This window comes from Podarcis raffonei, chromosome 9 (assembly GCF_027172205.1).
Source record: "Podarcis raffonei isolate rPodRaf1 chromosome 9, rPodRaf1.pri, whole genome shotgun sequence".
NCBI classification, from domain to species: domain Eukaryota; kingdom Metazoa; phylum Chordata; class Lepidosauria; order Squamata; family Lacertidae; genus Podarcis; species Podarcis raffonei.
In genome coordinates, this window is record NC_070610.1 from 26,045,443 (window position 1) to 26,066,313 (window position 20,871).

Sequence of the window (20,871 nt, forward strand, 5' to 3'; positions counted from 1 at the left end):
ACGAAGACCCGTGGGGGGCAAGTGGGCAGAGTTCATTTGGTCCGCCCTCCCCTCAAGTCGACCGAGGGGAGGCCGCTAAAACGGGTTCTCTTCCTGTGGGCAAATCCGTTGCCACAGCCTGCGGCTTCGCTTGTCTACTTCTCCTTCTTTAGCCCCGAGAGGCCCCTTACGCGACCAGCGACTTATCTTTGCCGCCAAGCAGGTAAACGGTTTTAAAAAGGCGGGAAAGGAGCCGGCGCTTCGGGTCGCGCGCACAGTTTCAGGGCGCCTTTTGGGTTTTTTTCCCCTTCGCCCCTGCCTCTTCAAAAAAATGGCGCCTAAAAAAAAAATCAACTTTCTCCGTCGTTTGGGACTTGGGCAACTCTCCAGGGGCGCGAGTTCTTCTCCGTCTCTCCGCTTGCTTTTCTTAGGGGATTGCAAGCTTGCCCTCGAAAGAAAGAAAGAAAGAAAGAAAAGTGCAAGGGCATTTTCGTCTCAAAAAAATGTCCGCTATGTCACGCACTTGCTTCTCCCTTTGCAACTGAAGGGACTTTGCAGGGCTGGATCCTGCAAAGCGCTTTCGTAGAGATCTGGGTTTCAGATCCTCTCAGGCAGCTTTGAAAAACAACATGAAGGGTTCAGGTTTGGCAGGTGGAGAAATAGAAAAAGGGGAAGGCAGGAATCTCACTTTTGATTTTTGTGCAGAAGAGGGCATTATAACAGGTATTGCTCATCCTGCAGGGGCAAATATATATATACTCTCTCTCTCCGTATGTGTGTGTGATGCAACGTCTGCCATTGCCAGAAAAGCCAAGTCTTGCTCAGTAGCATGTGTGTGTGTTGATGTTTTTAAATCCCATTGTGTAATGATGGTGGGCTGGATCCTTGCACATGTCGTCTACCATTAAAAAAAAATCCTTCCCCTTTCTATGTTGAAGAACACAATGTAGCTTTAAATAGGAAAAATATATTCATGTGTGTTTGTGTGGGGGTAACATCCACATAGAAATCAAATCAACAGTACAAACCGCACAATCCAGATCATGTCATTTAAATCATGGCTGCAAACACTCTTTTTCCCCCTTGGTACTTAGAGGGATGCGTAGCAGTAACATCTCCAGGTTGTAACCGGGAATATTTGCCTGGAGGCTGTCTGAGGAATTTTGATATCTCAAACATTAACAACAAAGCAAACAAATTGTTATTACATCTCTAAATCGTGCCAAGTTGCCAACACCAACCTTAAAACAAATCAACATAAAATTATTAAAACAGAACTAAAACCAGCAGTTTTAAAACATGCACCATCAGGTTACATGTTGAAACTACCATTTTGGGTAAAGAGGAAGTATTGACAGTGGCATAGATTTCCTGTAAATTATGCCAAGTTAATGTTTATTTTTAGCTTGTGACCAAGTTGTAACTTAAGTTCCTCATTCCTTTTCTTTTAGTTGAGTTTGTGATCTCCTCTGAACATACTATAGTTTTCTCCCACTGTTAATTCATTTTGTTGTTGTTGTCTACCTTTTACTGCAAAGTCTGACAAATTTGATTGTGTTAAAAGTGGGGCGGAGAATCTCCTGCCCCATCTTTAAGGCAACAGCATTCTTCCTCTTAAGACACTCTGTTTAGAAACTTTCTGCTGCTGAAAGGCATAAGGTAGGTGTTAATGATTTTAAAACATGTAACATGAGAAAGTTTTGAATACTTTTTGCCAAGAGAGTACTCTTCACTTAACTTTTATTGCGAATGGTGAATGGGTCCAAAGTTTTTTTAGGAGATCGCTTTTGTGGGGGGTGGGGCAGAACCTCACTTAATTGAGTACTTTCAATGCTTTTCAGTAATTTTTGTGGATCTAGGGGGACCAGTTGCCTGCACCTGGCTACACCCATGAATGGGTCCAATATTGTGAAAACACGGGATCTACTTTTCTGTCGTTGTGGCTGAACTTGGTATCTAGCCATAGGCATGGCTTTGGTAGTCCCTGACTGGTGAACAGTAATAAAGCCTTAGGGTGTGTGCTGGCTGAAGACATGGCTGCTTAAACTTTCTCTTACCTGCTGCCTTTCCCCTGCAAGATCCCTCTCATCCAGCTAAGATTCCTGGACGTGCATTTTGTGTATCCCATGAAAAGTGAGGAGGGGCTTGCAGAGAAAGCATCCAAGATGGCTATTCTTCAGAACCTATTCCCCACCCCTAAACCAACCCTCATTTTCCCTTCGCTGCTTTAACAGACATCTGTTTAACAGTGTTGGTTAAATATAGTTATTCTAATTACTCTAGTTAAATATAACTTATTCTAATACCACCTCTTGACACAGGGTTTTGGAAAGATTATCTTGTGAACCTTCCTGAGACTTGTGGGTATATGGTAGTATACAAATTTTAATCATCGTCATCACCAGTGTGATTTATTGCCTTGATTAGGCAAGGGGGGATTTGGTTAAGTCCTCATTTAAAGTTGAATTTATCAAATTGAGAACCAAAAACACCCATCCTTCAAAATTTGCAGATCTGAATTTTGCTGTGCATTTCTCCAACCAGTGCTGATAAAACATGTATATTATGTGCAAACATTAGTAAATGAAAGTAATATACAAAAATGCATTGTACAGTGGTACCTCGGGTTACATACACTTCAGGTTACATATGCTTCAGGTTACAGACTCCGCTAACCCAGAACTAGTGGTTGAGGTTAAGAACTTTGTTTCAGGATAAGAACAGAAATCGGGCTCCGGCGGTGCGGCGGCAGCAGGAGGCCCCATTAGCTAAAGTGGTACTTCAGGTTAAGAACAGTTTCAGGTTAAGAATGGCTCTCCGGAACGAATTAAGTACTTAACCCGAGGTACCACTATTAGGAGAAATTGCATTCAGAAATGTGTACATTGGTCAAAACTGCATACAAAAATGTGTACATTGGTCAAAACTACATACAAAAATGTGTCTGTTAAGAGAAATTCACACATAATCGCTGAAGAGTTTCCATGAGGACTTTTTGAAAAATGCCCAAATTGGTGCAGAAATGTGGAGAACCAAATTTAAGATTGGAAAAATGAGAAACAGAGAGAACCGCAATTGACAGATCCTCCCATCCTTAGTCCTGCCTATTATGTATGAAAGGCTAGTCCTGAGGATCTAATCTCAGGTCTGCTACATACCCTGAGGTTCATTACAATTTGAAATGAAACATTTTTCTTCATCACCATTGCCTGACCATAATCAAGGGCTTATCCACACTTTTGTTTCTAGACATGGGTCCAAATGGTGTTTCTATTGTCCTGTCATTTTTCCTGGGAGAATCCTGATAGCTCAGAAGGAAGAGCATGAAAACACCAATCCTCAGAAAACTCAATTGACATTTGTTCCAGCCCTAATATATTATTTTCTGCACCACTCCCTGAGCAGTATTACTTTTCCTTGGCAGCTTTATCCACAAGGTAAGTTTCCTTGTGAGGAAATGTTCTTGAAACTAAGGCTCTGTACATACCATGCATTTTAAACACCCCCCACCAAATGTGGGAACTGTAGATCACCCCTCACAGAGCTACAAATTCCAGCACCCTTAACAAGCTACAGTTTCCAAGATTCCCCCCCGAGGGGGGCGAGTGGCTGCATTAGGGAGCAGATAAACCCCCAAAGGAATGTGGGTAATCTTTAAAGTAGCATCAGTTCCCCCCAAAGCAAACAACACCTACAGGGAACCCCATGCCCCACACCCAACTGCAAAAAAAATCCCCTTTAGGCTTCTTTTTCATTTTCCAGCTGTGTTCCATTATTTTCAAAATAATTTCTCTCTCGCCTCCCCCGTCACACATAGACAGTGTTAAACTTTGTTCAGAGTGTGTCCAGCAGATACTTTTATTTAAGCAAATTCTGAACTTCTGGGGCTGAACTGCATGTGATGTCATGAAATCCATGACTCGACCTGCTAGGTGGTATTCAACCTAGTTTTACACAGGTCCAATTACTTAAATGGGTCTATTCTGAGCAAAACTTAGCTGGATGTGACCTGGTAAAGAGGTAAAACCTGGTGAAAGTGTGTGTGTGTGGTGATTGGTTAGCACTGTGAAAGGGCTTTAAAAAACAAATCCTTTCCTCGCACCGTTTCCCCAAATTTCATTTCCCTCCCGGCTTCTCTATGCCCTGCTTGGGGGGGGGGGTATATCAAAGATAAGGATTTTGTGGCCTTCCTTGTGTTAGATTCAAAAGCCCTATCAATGCCAGCTAGATGGCCAGTGGTGTGGGAGGATGAGTTGTACTCCAACAACATCTGGGAGCTGTAGATAATGCAGGTATGCTTTAGCTGAGATACTACATTGCAGGGGTTTGGACTAGATGACCCTTGGTGTCCCTTCCAATGCTACAGTTCTGTGATTCTATAATTGTATATTGCCACAACATTTCATTTGGCCCCAGCTGAGAAAGAAATGGGGATAACAAGCAAATCACAAGAAATCAGTGGTGGTGGAGACCCAAAATATGCAAATATATATATATATATCCATGCAACTGAATTCCTTTCAGATTCACAGTGGTTCATCCTTTTTCAAACTTCCAGAGAGATGTCTCACTAACTCCTGGAGCTGTGTAAGGCTTTCTGTATCTTAAACTGCAAAAAACACATACGGCCATCATGAAATCTCTTCATAACTATGTTTTAAATTGTCATTTGATTCTGCTTTTCTGCTAAATTATGAAGTGTCTTCTATTGCCGTAATAATGAATATTGGGAGAGCTAATGTTTCCATTAGAGTACTTAATATTTTAATGTGAACTCTTTTTGCAGGAGTTTGAGGCTAATGCAGAGTACAAGAACTCCACCAAGCACATTTTAAAGATCTTGATAGGCCATGGCAGAAATGAACGGTCCAGACCGGAATGGTTTCCTTTGTATTTGCATCTTTACAATAACTTTCTGGAACAATACCTATACCTCTGCAGAAAATGGATTTAAAGCAAACTACTCAAAGAGTGGCTTAGATGCTGTTCCTAAGAATCTTCCAGCACAAATGACAGACTTGGATTTGTCATACAACAGTATCTCTGAACTTCAGATTTCTGATTTTAGTTCTCTTTCCAAACTCAGGGTACTAAATCTTTCTCATAACCTGATTAGAGAGCTTGACTTCAGCATTTTCCAATACAATAAAGACTTAGAACTTCTGGATCTATCCCACAACAAACTGCAGACTCTTTCTTGCATTCCTGTTACAAGTCTCAGGCATCTAGATCTCTCTTACAATAACTTCATGGACATGCCCACCTGCCAGGCATTTGGCAAAATGGTGAAGCTGGAATATCTTGGCCTCAGCGCTAGAAGAATACAGAAATCAGATTTCAGAGTTCTTGCTAATTTACAACTGGATACTCTCTTCTTGGGCTTAGAACACCTCACTGAATCTGTCCCTGGAAGTCTTCCAGCATTTAACACAAAGAAGCTTCGGATTGCACTCCCTGAAAATTCAGAATTTGTGTCTCTAGAACTCAATGTTACTGAAAGCTTAGAACTTTCAAATATCCAAGGTAAGCAAGTCAGTGGCTTGATAACATTTTTGTCACAACCCAGCAAAAATGGGAAATTGCTAAACTTAACATTGAATAATATAGAACTATCCTGGCTAAGCCTCACGGCTATTCTTCAGAAGGTGTGGGAATCCTCCATTGAGTATTTCAACATCAACTATGTGAACATTTTAATATTTGAAGACACAAGTCAGTCTCTCAATTATGTTGATACCTCACTAAAAACACTGACAATTAAACATGCTGTTGCAGTTTCAGAGATGTTTAACCAGGAGGATGTGTACAGAACATTTTCAGAAATGAATATTGCATCATTGACAATTTCTCATTCGGGGATACTAATCATGTTTTGTCCTTTAAAACCCAGTGATTTTACTTATTTAAGTTTTTCACATAATTCATTGACAGACAAAATTTTTGAAAATTGCAAGAACTTAGCCCTCCTAGAAACACTCATTTTACAAAACAATCAACTTAAACAACTTGCCAAAATGAGTTTAATGACAAGTCACATGAACTCACTGAAACACTTGGACTTGAGTCAGAATTTGTTGCAATACGAAGATAACATGAATGACTGCCACTGGGGTAAAAATATGATTAAATTGAATTTGGCATCCAATCAATTGTCGGAGTCAGTATTTAGATGTTTACCAGCAAATATTCAAATTCTTCATCTTCAAAACAATCCCATTTCAAGCATTCCCAAAGAGATTACTGAGCTGACGGCTTTAGAAGAAATAAATTTGGCATCCAATAAACTAGCTAGTCTGCCTGGATGTGGTCAGTTTAGAAATCTGAGGTTCCTGAATATAGAAATGAACTCTGTTGTCTCACCATCTTCTGAATTCTACCAGACATGTCAAGGCATCAAACAGCTAAAAGCAGGACACAATCCATTCACATGTACCTGTGAATTAAGACAGTTCATCAGTCTTCAAAAGCAAGGATCTATGGAGTTGGTCGGTTGGCCTGACGCTTATGTGTGCGAGTACCCAGACTACTTAAGGGGGACCCTTTTAAAGGACTTTCACGTTTCTGAAGTTGTTTGCAACGTGAGTCTTCTGATCACGATAGTTATAATTGTTACCGTGGTCTTAGTAGCCACTGTTTCCTTCCTCTGCATCCGTTTTGACGTTCCATGGTATTTGAAGATGATGTGGAAGTGGACTCAAGCAAAACACAGGATTCGGAAGAGTAATCCTGAAGACATGCTCCCCAACATAGAGTTCCATGCTTTTATCTCCTACAGTGAACATGATTCTGAGTGGGTGAAAAACGTATTGATCCCAAACTTGGAGAAGGAGGATGGTTCCATACGGATCTGCCAGCACGAGAGGAACTTTGTTGCAGGCAAGAGCATTGTGGAGAATATCATAGACTGCATTGAGAAAAGTTACAAGTCGATCTTTGTGTTGTCTCCTTACTTTGTGCAGAGCGAATGGTGTCATTATGAGCTCTACTTTGCCCATCACAAGTTATTCAGTGAAAATGCTGACAGTTTAATCCTGATTGTGCTGGAACCAATCCCTGCATACATCATTCCTACCAGGTACCACAAACTGAAAGCTCTCATGGCCAAGAGAACGTACTTGGAGTGGCCAAAGGAGAAAAGCAAGCATGGACTTTTCTGGTCTAATCTTCGGGCAGCCATTTATGTTAAACTGTCTAGCAACGAAGAAGAGAGAGCATTTTCACTGATTTAAATTTATATTAAAATAATCATATGCAGATTTCATTATATTGGTAACGTTCATGTTGTATGGCTGAATATTGTATATGAGACTTTCAGTGGAAATGGCTCACAATTACAATATGTATTTTTTGAATTCAGGGAAAGTTTGATGAAGCTGGAAGACTGGTAAACTAACTGGAAAACAAGCTATTTATGTTGCTGTAATGCTGTACTATAATATTTCTGGAGAAAGGACAAGTATAATTTTGCTGTATACAAGTGCAGGGGAAAAAATACATTAGGAAAAGAAACAGATTGACTGCATTGATCCTGTTCCAAGCCCTGAATTCCTGAACCAAAGGATTCAAAATTAAGTCACTAGATGAAGAATCAGTATCAACCTTGCAATGTAAGACTTCCTGCTTCTTGTAAGCCTCCTTGACATTCATTTGATTGAAAGGCAGCATGGTATAATTTTTTAAAATAATGAATTAAATGCTGTATTCTGCTTAGGCAATCCACCTGAGGATATTATTATATTCTCAATACAATTTAATTAACCACGAGAATAATACATAGTGCACACCTAAGAGGGGTTGGGCACATCTGGAAAATCTGTAGAGCATGAGACTCTTAATCTCAGGGTCATTGGTTTGAGCCCCACAATGGGCAAAAGATTCCTGCATTGCAGGGGGTCGGACTGGATCACACTCCTGGTTCCTTCCAACTCTTCAATTTTACGACTCTGCCCTCTTCAGTGTTACTGTCTATATTATAATACATTGATTCTTTTAATGGAAAGTTGGTGCCATCTAGTGGTGTGCAATATACGTGTTAGTAAAATAGAGGGCCTAGAATAGAAGCTAAGAAACGAGAAAAGCTAATTTAATTTAAATTTAATAGGGGGCATATGTGCAAAACAATTGTGGGTTTAGAAAGGGATAAATATGGGAAGGCCCACTTATAAGGAAGGTATAGCGTGATACCAAATCCCCCATCAAAAGCATTGTTGGCTCTTGGCATAAGTAGATGATGAATACATGGAAAGTTATCAGGGGATAAGTGAATACGTCGGTTTTGGTTTCTCTCAGTTTATCCTACTTCCAGTCTTAAGATCAGATCTCTACCAAAATGTCCTCATGAAAACTCACCTGCATTTTAGTGTGTTCTCATATATACATTTTCGTATGCAATTTTACCTTACATACATTTTTTTTAAACAAAGCAGTGTCACCCAAAATAATGGCTTTTGTATGTTTTTTAAACTATTATGTGCATTTATACCCACACTTTTCCCTTGTACATGCGTTTTTGTACACATTGCTTGGCTGGAGAAATGTGAATCTTGAAGAGTGGCTGTGTTCTGGTTCACACTTTGTTTTGGAAACTAAATTAGGCACATTGACCTTTAAATGCAAACTGCATCAAATTTCTCCCTCATCCCTAGATGTTACACCTAACATAGCACCTAAACTGCACATGATGCTCAAAAGTTACGACTTACAGTCCTCCACTTATATTAGATCTCATTTCCCAACTAATCTAGTTTTTCTCTGGAGGGTAGGACTTGAACCAATGGCTTCAAGTTACAAGAAAAGAGATTCTGACTAGACATCAGAAAAAACTATCTGACAATAAGAGCTGTTGGACAACGGAACGGTCTTCCTTGAGAAGTTGCGGACTGTCTTTCCTTGGCAGCTTTTAAGCAGAGATTGGGTGGCTATCTGTCGTGGATGATTTAGCTGAGATTCCTACATTGAAGGGGGTTGGACTAGATGAGATCCCTTCCAACTCTATGATTCTGAATATACATGCATTCTAGTTTGAAAAGCAGTAGGTGGCAATAAAGGCTTGGTAGAATCTGAGGAAAGCTGACCAGGCACAACTGAAGCCATTCCAGGAGCTGGTTATGTAAACAAAATGCATTCCTCAGAATAAAAGGCATGAATATGTCTGACCGGGCTTTATTTCACAGTCCACTCCCACAATTTCTGTTTGGAGTTTGTGTTTAAGAGTCAGTCACAAGCAGTTGCTGTGTCTATCGCCGCTTCTGTTGACAGGATCAATACAATTTGTTCTTCATTATTTAACTCATAGGCTTCTGGTAGCGATTATTCACAGGACTAAATAGACAAAGGACTAATTAATCAGATTTCTTGATTGAAAACCTGCTCTTAAACTAGGTCATCATCCACATGCAACAATTTTTTGAAAGGAAAAAACCTTTGGATTTAATATTTACACACTGCCTTGTGGCCTTATATAACCTTGCTGGGCACACAGTCTAAACAACATTCTTCACTGTTAGAATTAAGGCGATTTTAGTGAGTAGCAGAAATAATAGATTATTATTGGGTGAAGTTGCATAACTCTTATTAAAGGAGACCAGCTATGAATTTACAGGCTTGAGAGTTGACATTTAAAGTCAGGTTTCAATGGGCCATGTTCTAAGCCAGCTACTATCTGCTAATGTTATGAAAGTACAGAAGTGGCTTTGAAGATGCCTACAGGAAATAACCTTTGGGACACTAATCTCTATATATCCATGTCTAATGTATGTCAGGAATTATTGAGCATCACCACTGCTAACATCACATTTACGCCAGAGTTGTTTTACTCTTGTTATTCATATGACCAAACAATGATGTTGCGTTGTATGCAAGACAAAAGAAAAACCAGTCTTTCTATGCCACCTGGTGGACATTTATTGCACATGCTTTCAACAATGATATGCAAAAATTGCATCAGGGATATTTGGAAACTTGGTACATTGGAAGAGGCTCTGGAACTTTTAATTGATCAATATATAATTTTGTATGATTTGGTGAGTTGTATCTTCTTTTTACTCTTCTGGTATGGCTTGGTGTGTTATTTTTTGTTGGATAAATAAACTTGAAATGTGTAATAAATTCCTTTATGTCTGTCTCCCAGTATGGGTTAAAATGGCTGTATAATACATTATAAGGGCAAGAAGGGGGATCCCACTCTCTTGGGAGTTCCACTTTGCCTTAGCCAGTAAAGATTTCTGGCACAAATTATGTCTGTAGTTGGAACTTTTGCAGAGAGAGCGCGAGCTGAAGGATTTTTCAGGGGAGGAATCTCTGCAAAACTGGTAGCCTGTTGTTTAATTGTATTAAATCTTTTTTTTTCAATGTTAGGAAATTTTAAAACAAGTACCTGATGCTCATCACTCCCTGCAGTACATTTGCATTCTTTGTTCAGAAGACTGGAACTGATTTGCTTCTTACTAAACAACTGGGTGGGACGCGGGTGGCGCTGTGGGTAAAACCTCAGCGCCTAGGACTTGCCGATTGCATGGTCGGCGGTTTGAATCCCCGCGGCGGGGTGAGCTCCCGTCTTTCGGTCCCAGCTCCTGCCCACCTAGCAGTTCAAAAGCACCCTTAAGTGCAAGTAGATAAATAGGTACCGCTTTATAGTGGGAAGGTAAACGGCATTTCCGTGTGCTGCTCTGGTGCCGGTTCACCGGAGCAGCTTCGTCACGCTGGCCACGTGACCCGGAAGTGTCTGCGGACAGCGCTGGCTCCCGGCCTCTAGAGTGAGATGAGCGCACAACCCTAGAGTCTGGCAAGACTGGCCTGTACGGGCAGGGGTACCTTTACCCTTACCTTTAAACAACTGGGTAGAGTCAGGGCTGGCCCAAGACATTTTTGTGCCTGAGGTGAACCGCAAAATGCCCCTCACTTCCCACCAGGGAAGAATGGGTGACTGAAGATCTACACCAAGAACAAAGGGGTGGGGAATAAAGATCCACATCAGGATTTGCTGTCCCTGTGGATCCTGCTACCTGAGGTGGTCCTCACCTTGTCTCATTGGTGGGCGAGTGTACTGCCTATGTGCTTTTCTTAATATCTAAACAAAGGAGGGGATGCGGGTGGCGCTGTGGTCTAAACTACTGAGCCTCTTGGGCTTGCCAATCAGGAGGTTGGCAGTTCAAATCCCCGTGACAGGGTGAGCTCCCATTGCTCAGTCCCAGCTCCTGCCAACCTAGCAGTTCGAGAGCACCCCAAAAAAGTAGATAAATAGGTACTGCTCCAGCGGGAAGGTAAACGGTGTTTCCGTACGCTGCCCTGGTTTTGGTGTTCCGTTGCGCCAGAAGTGGCTTAGTCATGCTGGCCACGTGACCCGGAAAAACTGTCTGTGGACAAACACCGGCTCCCTTGGCCTGTAAAGAAAGATGAGCGCTGCAACCCGAGTTGTCTGCAGCTGGACTTAACTGTCAGGGGTCCTTTACCTTTACCTTAAACAAATAAAGAGGATAGTGAATAACTGGGAGGTGGGAAGCTGACTATTCAGGCAAGGTACCTGGCATAGACTTGAGGGCGGCAGACACCCCAACCTACTATTGTCCTGAAAATACAGCATGCCCAAGTGCCGCAATGTCCAAGAACCAAAAAACAGGGTCAAACCGACCCTTTGAATCAATGAAACGTTCTTCAGGTAAAATCCTACAAGACCTTTCCTCTGCTGAGCACTTCATAATGCCTATCTATTAAATATTTACTTCATAGGTGTTTTTCACTTGGGTAAAACCAAGCAGGAAGCTAGAAGGGGCAAGTTCCTTCTTTAACACACATAAGAAATTCAGCACTCGGTTCCTCCTCTGCCAGCTCCCAGCAGGCTAGTATTTCATTATTATTTTTATTTTATTTTGCAGGCTAGTAACTCCTGGGGGCTTACAAGGCCAATTTAATGGGGTAACTTGTGAATGAAAGCAGAAAATATGAAGTGATGCAAAGATGGGTATCTTTTGTTGTATACGGGAATTAATGCTAGGGCAATCAAGCAGAGAAACATTCACGTTTGGTCAAGTGCACTTTAAATAATCCAACTTCACTTATGCATAAAATAATTCTGAAAAATAACAAGTGTTTGTACATGTGACTAGTTGCGCCAGAATAGAAATGCAAAGCCGAATGTGTACCGTATTTTTCGCCCTATAGGACACACTTTTCCCCCTCCAAAAATGAAGGGGAAATCTGGGTGCGTCCTATGGGGCGAATGCAGGCTTTTGCTGAAGCTTGCAGAGTGAGAGGGGTCGGTGCGCACCGACCCCTCTCGCTCTCCAGGCTTCAGGAAGACACCCGCAGCCTAGGCAGCCCTGCGGGAGTTCCCGCAGGGATGTCTAGGCTGCGGTTGGCAGCCTGCTTCCCGGAACGTCGGGCGCCCTGCTTTCAGGGCGCCCGGGGCTTCGGGAACACACCCGCAACCTAGGCAGCCCTGCGGGAGGTCCCGCAGGGCTCCCTACGCTGCGGATAGCAGCCTGCCACCCAGCGGGCAGGTCGCCCTGAAGCAGAGCGCCCCGCACGCCGCCGGACAGACATCTGCAGCGTGGGGAGCCCTGCAGGAGTTCCCCGCAGGGCTCCCCACGCTGCGGATAGCAGCCTTCCACCCGGCGGGCGGGGCGCCCTGAAGCAGAGTGCCCCTCGCGCCGGGCAGACATCGGCCAGCCCCACAAGCTCGGGGGACAGCAGGGAGGCGCTGCGCCGCCATCCCGCTGTTCCTCGACCTGGTTCGGTTTCTCTGACCTGCTTTTGGGGGGTTAATAAAGGGATTTCCCCCCCCTTTATTTCCCCCCCAAAAAACTAGGTGCGTCCTATGGGACGAAAAATACGGTATTTTATTGATAGTAATGCAGCACAGATTTCAGGTCCACGATTCCTGATTCGGCTAATGATGTATGTGCAATGGCCTTCTGCATGTGCCAGATGTGTTGAATATGACGATCTGCTGTGATATTTGCAGTCAACCAACTTTCTTAGTGAGTCACCAAATAAGTAAGTAATAAATAAGCTCTCCTAAAGAATACGGGTGAACATGGGATGTGGGTGGCGGAGTGGGTTAAACCACAGAGCCTAGGGCTTGCCGATCAGAAGGTCGGCGGTTCGAATCCCCGCGACGGGGTGAGCTCCTGTTGCTCGGTCCCTGCTCCTGCCAACCTAGCAGTTCGAAAGTACGCCAAAAAGTGCAAGTAGATAAATAGGTACCGCTCCGGTGGAAAGGTAAACAGCGTTTCTGTGCGCTGCTCTGGTTCGCCAGAAGCGGCTTAGTCATGCTGGCCACATGACTGGAAGCTGTACGCCGGCTCCCTCGGCCAATAAAGCGAGGTGAGCGCCGCATCCCCAGAGTCGGCCACGACTGGAACTAATGGTCAGGGGTCCCTTTACCTTAAAGAATACAGGGCTGTATCTAAGGACAACTGCCATTTGGCAAAATCAAGATTCGGGGGGGGGGAGTCTTGTCAAGTTTTGAGGGATAGTTTTAACTACAGATTGACATTTAATATTTGTCTTGTTTTATTAACAAGTATAATACATATAGTATACTATATATAACATATGAGGACTGTACAGTACAAATTATGTTCACAGTTTGACATGACAAAATGTCATTACTGAATTCCCATTGGACTACCAAAAATAGAAAGTGAAGTTACATTAAAACATTCACATATTTAGTGAGAAAGATTACCAAAATGCTTCAGTATCTGCAAATGATAGGAATGCATGCTAGAAACCTTTAATTACCCGATTATTATTAGCTTATAAAATATATTACATTTTATTTTTAAAAAAATTCTGCATATTTTTATACAAGTATTAAAGTAAATGTAATAGCCCTGCTACATTTGCAGGTAAAGTTTTAAGAGATGCTAAGCAGGAAGATTATTTTGACCGTATAACATTTAAAATACATAAATATCAAGAAAGTGCTAATATTTGTAAAATGTAATGGGAATTATTATAGCCCTTTTCAAATAATATGTATAAAATACTTTTGCAAATTCTGTTTAAAAGGAAAGGATTTGCATTCATCTACACCTTGCTAAGTTAGAACAGAACACAAAGAAGATCCTGCAATTAGAAGGTTTTGTGTTGTGTGTTAAAACTGGAACTACAGTGTGCAATTAAAACCACATTATAGAAATATCAGCTTCGCTCTGAACAATCCCTCTTGGAACCACCCATAATGCTATTTAACTGAAAACATGATCAACAGTATCCTAAAAGTTGCATTCTGTACAGTGGAATACTACTAGTGCACATGGTTTGTTTAGAAAAGTAACTTTTAATTATTTGGACTGCGTACTCCTTCCCCAAACACAAGTGAATCTTCCTCATTTGCTAACCACTTGCTTTTCAAAATTGCTTGAGCCTCTTCTCTTGCAATTACATGTCCCCCACCCCCAGTAGGCAAAAGACGACCTCCACTTGCAATAGTGAAGGACTAGTAGTAGCAGGAAGTTCTATGGGGCTGGCTATTGCAGTGTCCCCAAAGCCGAGTGCGGGGCTTGGAATTGGAATTGACTCTCTGGCCAATGGTTGCCTGAATTTTCCTGGCACACTCAAGACACGTGTTACAATCTGGATTAGAGATGAGGAAGTTTGCATGGCTGAAATGGTCCACACTTACTAAAAACAGGCCTGCTTCCCTCCATAAGGACCACAGAATTAAAGTGGGCAATGCTGTTACCTCCAAGCCGGTGGGAGACTAGACTTTGACTGTCGTATCAGAGCATGGATTCTTATCTCCCGATTTCAACAGAGCTACTTCAGTGTAAGGGCTTTTAGGACTGCATCTTATCTCCCTAGTAATATGCAAATATAGGATTAGATCCAAAGTTCCCTTCCTCTGCTGGAGGAAGACTCCATCAGAAGAGAACCTTTGTATCCAAACGCAGAGCCTGAAGCCCTGATTGAAAATATGCAACCAGTTCCATTTGCTTTCTGACTCCTATTTCCTAAACATCAGTGTTTTCCAATTTCCCACTACACAGACAAACATTTTTGAAGCGGAGGGGACCTATAAACAAAGAGTGTTTGAGCTGGAATAGTTATTCCTGATTTAGACTGCAACTAGCAATAATCCAAGGTGCAGAAAAGATAAAAATCTCATCACACCTAAACAAGCCTTTGGCCATACTGTTTGCTCTTTGAATCCCAGAATTATATACAGAAGCATGCAGATAAAATGTGGAACTTTGTTTGCCTGAAGTTAACTAGTCACATAATTTTTTTATGTGGCATTAATAAACCATCTTAAAGGGGGCATTTCCATTTTGTACTGCAGGTCATTTTCTGCTCACCCTGCTGCAATTTTTTTTCAGCCCATGTATTTGATACACAGTAGAGCATTCCAGAAACTTTTTCTTAAAAACAAGGGCAAGTTTCCTCCTGGCATTTTATATGATAAACTCAAATGTTGCTACACACTTGAAACAACTTCAGATGGATTGTGAGAATAATTAATATAGCAGAAAGTATTTTTTTAAGAAATAAAAGATAACATGTAGCAGCACCACAAATGAATGAGTCTTTGAAGACATATCTGAACGACAAATCTGATGAGCTCGGAAAGTGGTAGCTCTTCGAGTGTGGAATTGAAATCAAAGGCACTTTAAGCCAAGCACTGCTAAACATCCTAAATGGAAAAAAGCAATTTCAGCCATGCTTAGACACAGTTTACCAATTTTCATATGCTGGTAATTTGTATCCGTTACGTTTTAATGTAGAAGGGAAAAAAAAATATCTTATTTTTGGAGGGATCCAAAAGAATTAAATTTCGAATCCTAGTATGGCACTCTGTGCTCCACAGTTCCCACTCCTGTTTTGCTGACACTTAGAAATCTCATCAAGTTTCCACGTTCAGTGTTTTTCCATGTTAGCAACAGAGTAGTTTAAGTGTGTCAACACAACAGAAAGTAATGTGTTTCCCAGATTTGCTTGGCAACACTAGAGAGGTTTTTTCTTGCTCCATTTACATTTTGATGAAATGGATTGCAGATGCTTCAGTACAATTATTCCTGGTTTAAACTAGCTATTAGCAAAGCAAAAAAAATGTGCCACACTTTTAACTGGATTGTTCTTTGGATTTCCAGGCTGGTCTTAAACATTCCTAATTCTTGCAAGGTTTGATTGTGAAACAGGCACCATACACACATGACTGATTACACTGAACAATGCAACAGTTCCCTTGCTCTGTCAGTTTAATTTCTAGAGAAAAATTAAATTTATATGAAGCACCTATATATTGAACTAGGTGAAGTTTCAAATACTTCTGGGTTTGGCTTTAAAGTTTAAAGAAATGTAGAAAGCATTTCTTTATCTCTTCCTTCCCAAATTTACCTTTATTCTCCTGTTTTCACAATAGCAACTCACAAGCTGAATTCTGCACCTGTGACTCTGCAGAACGTTTTATTATTGCATTCAACAAAGATACTGTTCTCAACAGCCTGCCTCAACTTCCTTGCAATTAATTAAGTGGCAACTCTTCCGTATCAGCCTTCTGACATGTTCTGTGAACGTTTTCCTTTCAGGAGTGGGGAAGTGCATGCTTTCTTGAAGGGAAGAAAATGTCACAGCACAATCCTATACTCAGAAAATTAAGTCCCTATTTGTTCCTCTTTTTAAACTTATATAAACTAATAAATCAAAAGTGTATTTCAAAGTATATTAAGATCCTTAGTTAATGAAGTTACTGAATTGATGAGCTACACTTGATTTTTAACCTATTAGTTATGGAAAACAGAAGAGATGAATTTCTTGCCATTATTCAATCCTGCACGAAATTTAGATGGAAGGAACCATGATGATTAGAAGAGGGCAGAGTGGGGGAGACTGTTTATCACTGTTATTGCTCTTTTTCAGTGTTCAAACCTTTATTGCTATGAATTTATACTTTTTAACATAACATTTAATTTTAATTTTAAATAAGTCCTATTGCTTGCCAATGCTGGTTTCTGCCATGAGTGTGTAAATGATTGCAGCCTTAATCTGAAGTTACCTGGGATTTACAGACCAAATTGAATCTGAGAAAAAATGTACAAGGCGTATCTAGAACAGGTGTGCAGATACAGAGTGCATGACACAAAAAATGGTGGCCATTATCCAGCCACAGTTACTTTGTTACATCTGATTTCAATGGGAGAGAGTCACCAAGCTAAGTAAGCACCCAGCTGTACTTTTATTTTTCTGTGCAAGAAAAGAGGAGACAGGACTACAAAAAGTGCTAGAAAATAGTTTATAGAAATGAACTATGGAAGCCCAACACAGTTTATGAAACAGTAGAAGCACACTACTACTTTGACAGTGTTGAATGAAACAGGTTGCCCCTGAAGGGGTGGTTAACTCAAAATGCATTTGATTACAACAGTTGATTTCGATAAAGTGTTTCCTAGCACATTATGAGTTCCTTTCCTCTGTTGTTCATTCCCCTTATTGCTTCTGGCCTCAATGTATATATCTATCTATCTCCATTTTTAAAAATATGAAAGCCAAATGACCCATAATTTTAAGAAGAGCTTGTAGGCACACTGGTGAAAAGACTAATTTTTCTTTCCTTCAAATCTTTCCATGAAATCTCTAGAGGATATGGAATAGTATCAACCATGCTGGATTTTTAAATAACTATTTTTTGGTTGCGTATTTTACCACTCCTAGCATGACTGCATTACTAATCACTTGAGGGACTTCATGAAGGTCTTCTGTGGAACATGGCAATGAGAGATCAAAGTGTACCTTTTCCATTTGCGATACTCAAATTTTGAGATCTACAGAAGTGCTTAAATTCAGAGGTTGTCTTCCTCACTTATCTTATGAATATGGTGGTGCCTTCCAGCAGTTCAGGTTCATTTTGCTGAAAAGGTTGCTGCTTCTAAACTGTGCCGGGGAAAGGACCAGAGGCCTTGTGTAGACAACAGGAAATGCAGAGGAGTGATGAGAAAATAATGTACCTACCACACCTCCTCAGTGAGGTAGATTATTGCATGTATCATCGAATGCCACATCATACGAGTACCATGTGTGTTCCATTCATACAGCTGAACACAAAACACAGATAACTACACTACAAGAAGGTCATTGCTTAATGAATCTACCGAGGCACTATATCCAGGCAAACACAAGCTAGCATTCTACACAACAGACAAAAGAGAGGCAATGTCGGTCAGGATGTACAACATGATGCATTGACAACATTTCTGCTGATAAACAGCCACTCATCAGTCAAAAATTGTTCCATTCACTCCCAGTTTGAGGATTCTTTTTTTTTTTTTAAACACATCCAAAAAGTGTCTTGTGGAACATGCTTCTACAACCAACCACATTGGAAAAGGATCCATTCGTTGCATTGCTGAGCATAAAAAGGAGACAGGCATCCTTTACAGGGTGCAGAGTCTCTGGCAAGGACTAGCAGGCTGGATTTCCAACAACAGTGACTATGATCAACATATGCTGGTTAATTAAATGGCAAAACTAGCCAGCTCGATTACAAGATCACTTAAGTCTCACAGAAATTTAATCTGCATGCTGGCAAGCAAGGGTTTGCTTAGCAACCCCCAGGAGGAAAAAAAATGTTCACATTCTGTAGGTCTGACCCGTGGCATGGGCAAAGAAGGGTCAAGCAAACATCTCTTACTGACCATAGGGAAGGTTTCAAGGCTATTAATCCAGAGATTCAGGCCTGCTGAATCCAACTTAAAATGCACAGGTTAAAAATGAAAAGAAATTATGAAGAGAGCCAAAGGAAGAGTGTTTCAGACTAGCATGTGGCGCTTCCTATGAAGGGCAAGATGGTCGGAGCGGGAAAAGCTACGGTCGCAGTCTGGGCACTGGAAAGGTTTGACTCCTGTATGCTTCCGGAAATGCCGTGTTAGTTCATCAGATCGAGCAAACTTCCATGTGCAACCTTCCCAAGTACATTTGTAAGGCTTTTCACCTGAGGCCAAAAAAAGAAAAAAAAGGGAGGGGGGAAGGCAATTAAAAAACCGAAGCAAAACAAAAACTCATGGAACATATTTTCATTTTACACAAGGAACACATAAGAAAAGCAAGCCTCCGTTGTCAACAGCATTGTTACTTAAAAACTACAGGATATTTTTACATTTACACCAGATGTTCTAGTAAAACAGGTTTCTCTGGATTAAAAATGGGCCTTAGAATGTCTTTATATTTGATCCATAACTGACTTGTCCACTAGCCCTAACTGTTGCTTTTAATCTTGAGTTACATTCGGTTTCATCTCTCTGAAAGCTCTTCAGTCCTGTGGGCATTATTTATCCATGGTGAGGTTATTTTTGTTGTTTTCTCCCTTCCCTCCCACAAGCCAGCATGCTATACGGGGTTGGAGAGTGCCTGGGAGAAAAGGGGAATTTGTGAAAATTGCACCCTTTCTATTTGTGAAAGCCTTCACTGAACAGAGCTCAGAAACAGAGAACAAGATCTGTAGAGAGAATGCTGTATCCAAGACAAATTTAGTGATGATGTGGAAGGGTGTGGTGGTACTAGCGCCATTCAGTAGAAAAATAAGAAAAATAAACCAGCCACAACTCAGAGAAGCAAAAGTGTGTGCCAAAAAACAAAAACAAAAAAAAACACAAAACCAAGGCTAAAATCCTTTAACACCTGCTAGGGGATAGGCCCCAATGAGCACAGCAAGGCTTAAGGTAAAGGGACCCCTGACCGTTAGGTCCAGTCGTGGCTGACTCTGGGGTTGCGGCGCTCATCTCGCTTTATTGGCTGAGGGAGCTGGCGTACAGCTTCCGGGTCATGTGGCCAGCATGACTAAGCCGCTTCTGGCGAAACCAGAGCAGCGCACGGAAACGCTGTTTACCTTCCCACCGGAGTGGTACCTATTTATCTACTTGCACTCTGATGTGCTTTCGAACTGCTAGGTTGGCAGGAGCTGGGACCGAACAACAGGAGCTAACCCTGTCGCGGGGATTCGAACCGCTGACCTTCTGATCGGCAAGCCCAAGAGGCTCTATAGTTTAACCCACAGCGCCACCCGCGTCCCCAGCAAGGCTTACATCTGAGTAAATATTCATTGGACTGAAGTGTAAATAATTAAAAATACAGGCAAGTATTCCACATTTTACATATCTGAAGCCTCAGTCTCAAGATTGAGAAATTTTCTGGTATGTGACACATGTTACAGAGTGGTAGGGTGGCCTTAATTTGAGCCACTCCTGAAGCTAAGGAAATACAAGAAGTGATAATGCCATCAGCTGTACAGCACATTGACTTCCTGGCACCAAAGGGACAAGTGACACTGCCATGGCATGAAAATACAATAACCTGAGCAAGACACATGATACACTGCCAATAAAACAAAATATGGAGCGCCACAGTGGTGGAACAGCGTTTATTGACAGCAAGCATGTTGCCAGTAATTAATGGGTAGACAGGGCCACGGTCAGTTTTGCTTTCTGGCTTTATTTACGGCCCCATGGCTAGAGCAAAACCTTTCCAGTCAAATTAAATTGTATATATTCCCCACGCACATTTTGCATTCCTACAGCTCAATTCTAGCAGCAACTTGGGCTGATGCAGCTGTCCTGCCAATCAAAGCATCACTAACCTTTACATTACAATTAGAAGTGGCTCATGTGCATTTGTGTTGAACTTTGCAGTTCCTAAGGACTATAAAAGCCAACAGCATACTACAAATGGAGGGTCTCCACTCACATTGTTCAGCCCGGACACTGAAGTCCAGCTCTGAGAGCCTTCTGGTGGTTCTCTCACTGCAAGAAGTGAAGCTATAGGGAACTGGGCAGAGGGTCTTTTTGGTGGTGGCGCCCTCCCATCAGATGTCAAGGAGATAAAGAACTACACAACTTTTAGAAGACATCTGAAGGCAGCCCTGTATAGGGTATGGTTTTTTAATGTTTAATGTTCTGT

The 20,871-nt window shown here is 41.5% G+C and overlaps 2 protein-coding genes across 5 annotated transcripts in view; one reads left to right on the forward strand and one right to left on the reverse strand.

The window, feature by feature from the left end:
- Window positions 1-126: 126 nt before the first annotated feature.
- LOC128421284 (toll-like receptor 6) lies at window positions 127-7,694 on the forward strand. The gene is made up of 2 exons (XM_053403871.1): window positions 127-202; window positions 4,766-7,694. The coding sequence occupies exon 2, from the start codon at window positions 4,830-4,832 to the stop codon at window positions 7,206-7,208; it is 2,379 nt and encodes a 792-aa protein (XP_053259846.1). The 5' UTR covers window positions 127-202; window positions 4,766-4,829; the 3' UTR covers window positions 7,209-7,694.
- Window positions 7,695-13,467: 5,773 nt separating this feature from the next.
- Window positions 13,468-20,871, reverse strand: part of KLF3 (KLF transcription factor 3) — a 43,112-nt gene continuing 35,708 nt past the window's right edge. For all 4 annotated transcript variants that reach the window (XM_053403880.1, XM_053403881.1, XM_053403882.1 and 1 more), the window contains one exon: window positions 13,468-18,910. In XM_053403880.1, the coding sequence (XP_053259855.1) occupies window positions 18,729-18,910 (182 nt within the window). In that variant the 3' untranslated portion in view covers window positions 13,468-18,728. The remainder of the gene's footprint in view (window positions 18,911-20,871) is intronic.

What these genes read in the sequence shown, in the direction of transcription:
- LOC128421284 (XM_053403871.1), top strand. Translation starts at nt 4,830, where the DNA reads ATGGCAGAAATGAACGGTCCAGACCGGAATGGTTTCCTTTGTATTTGC.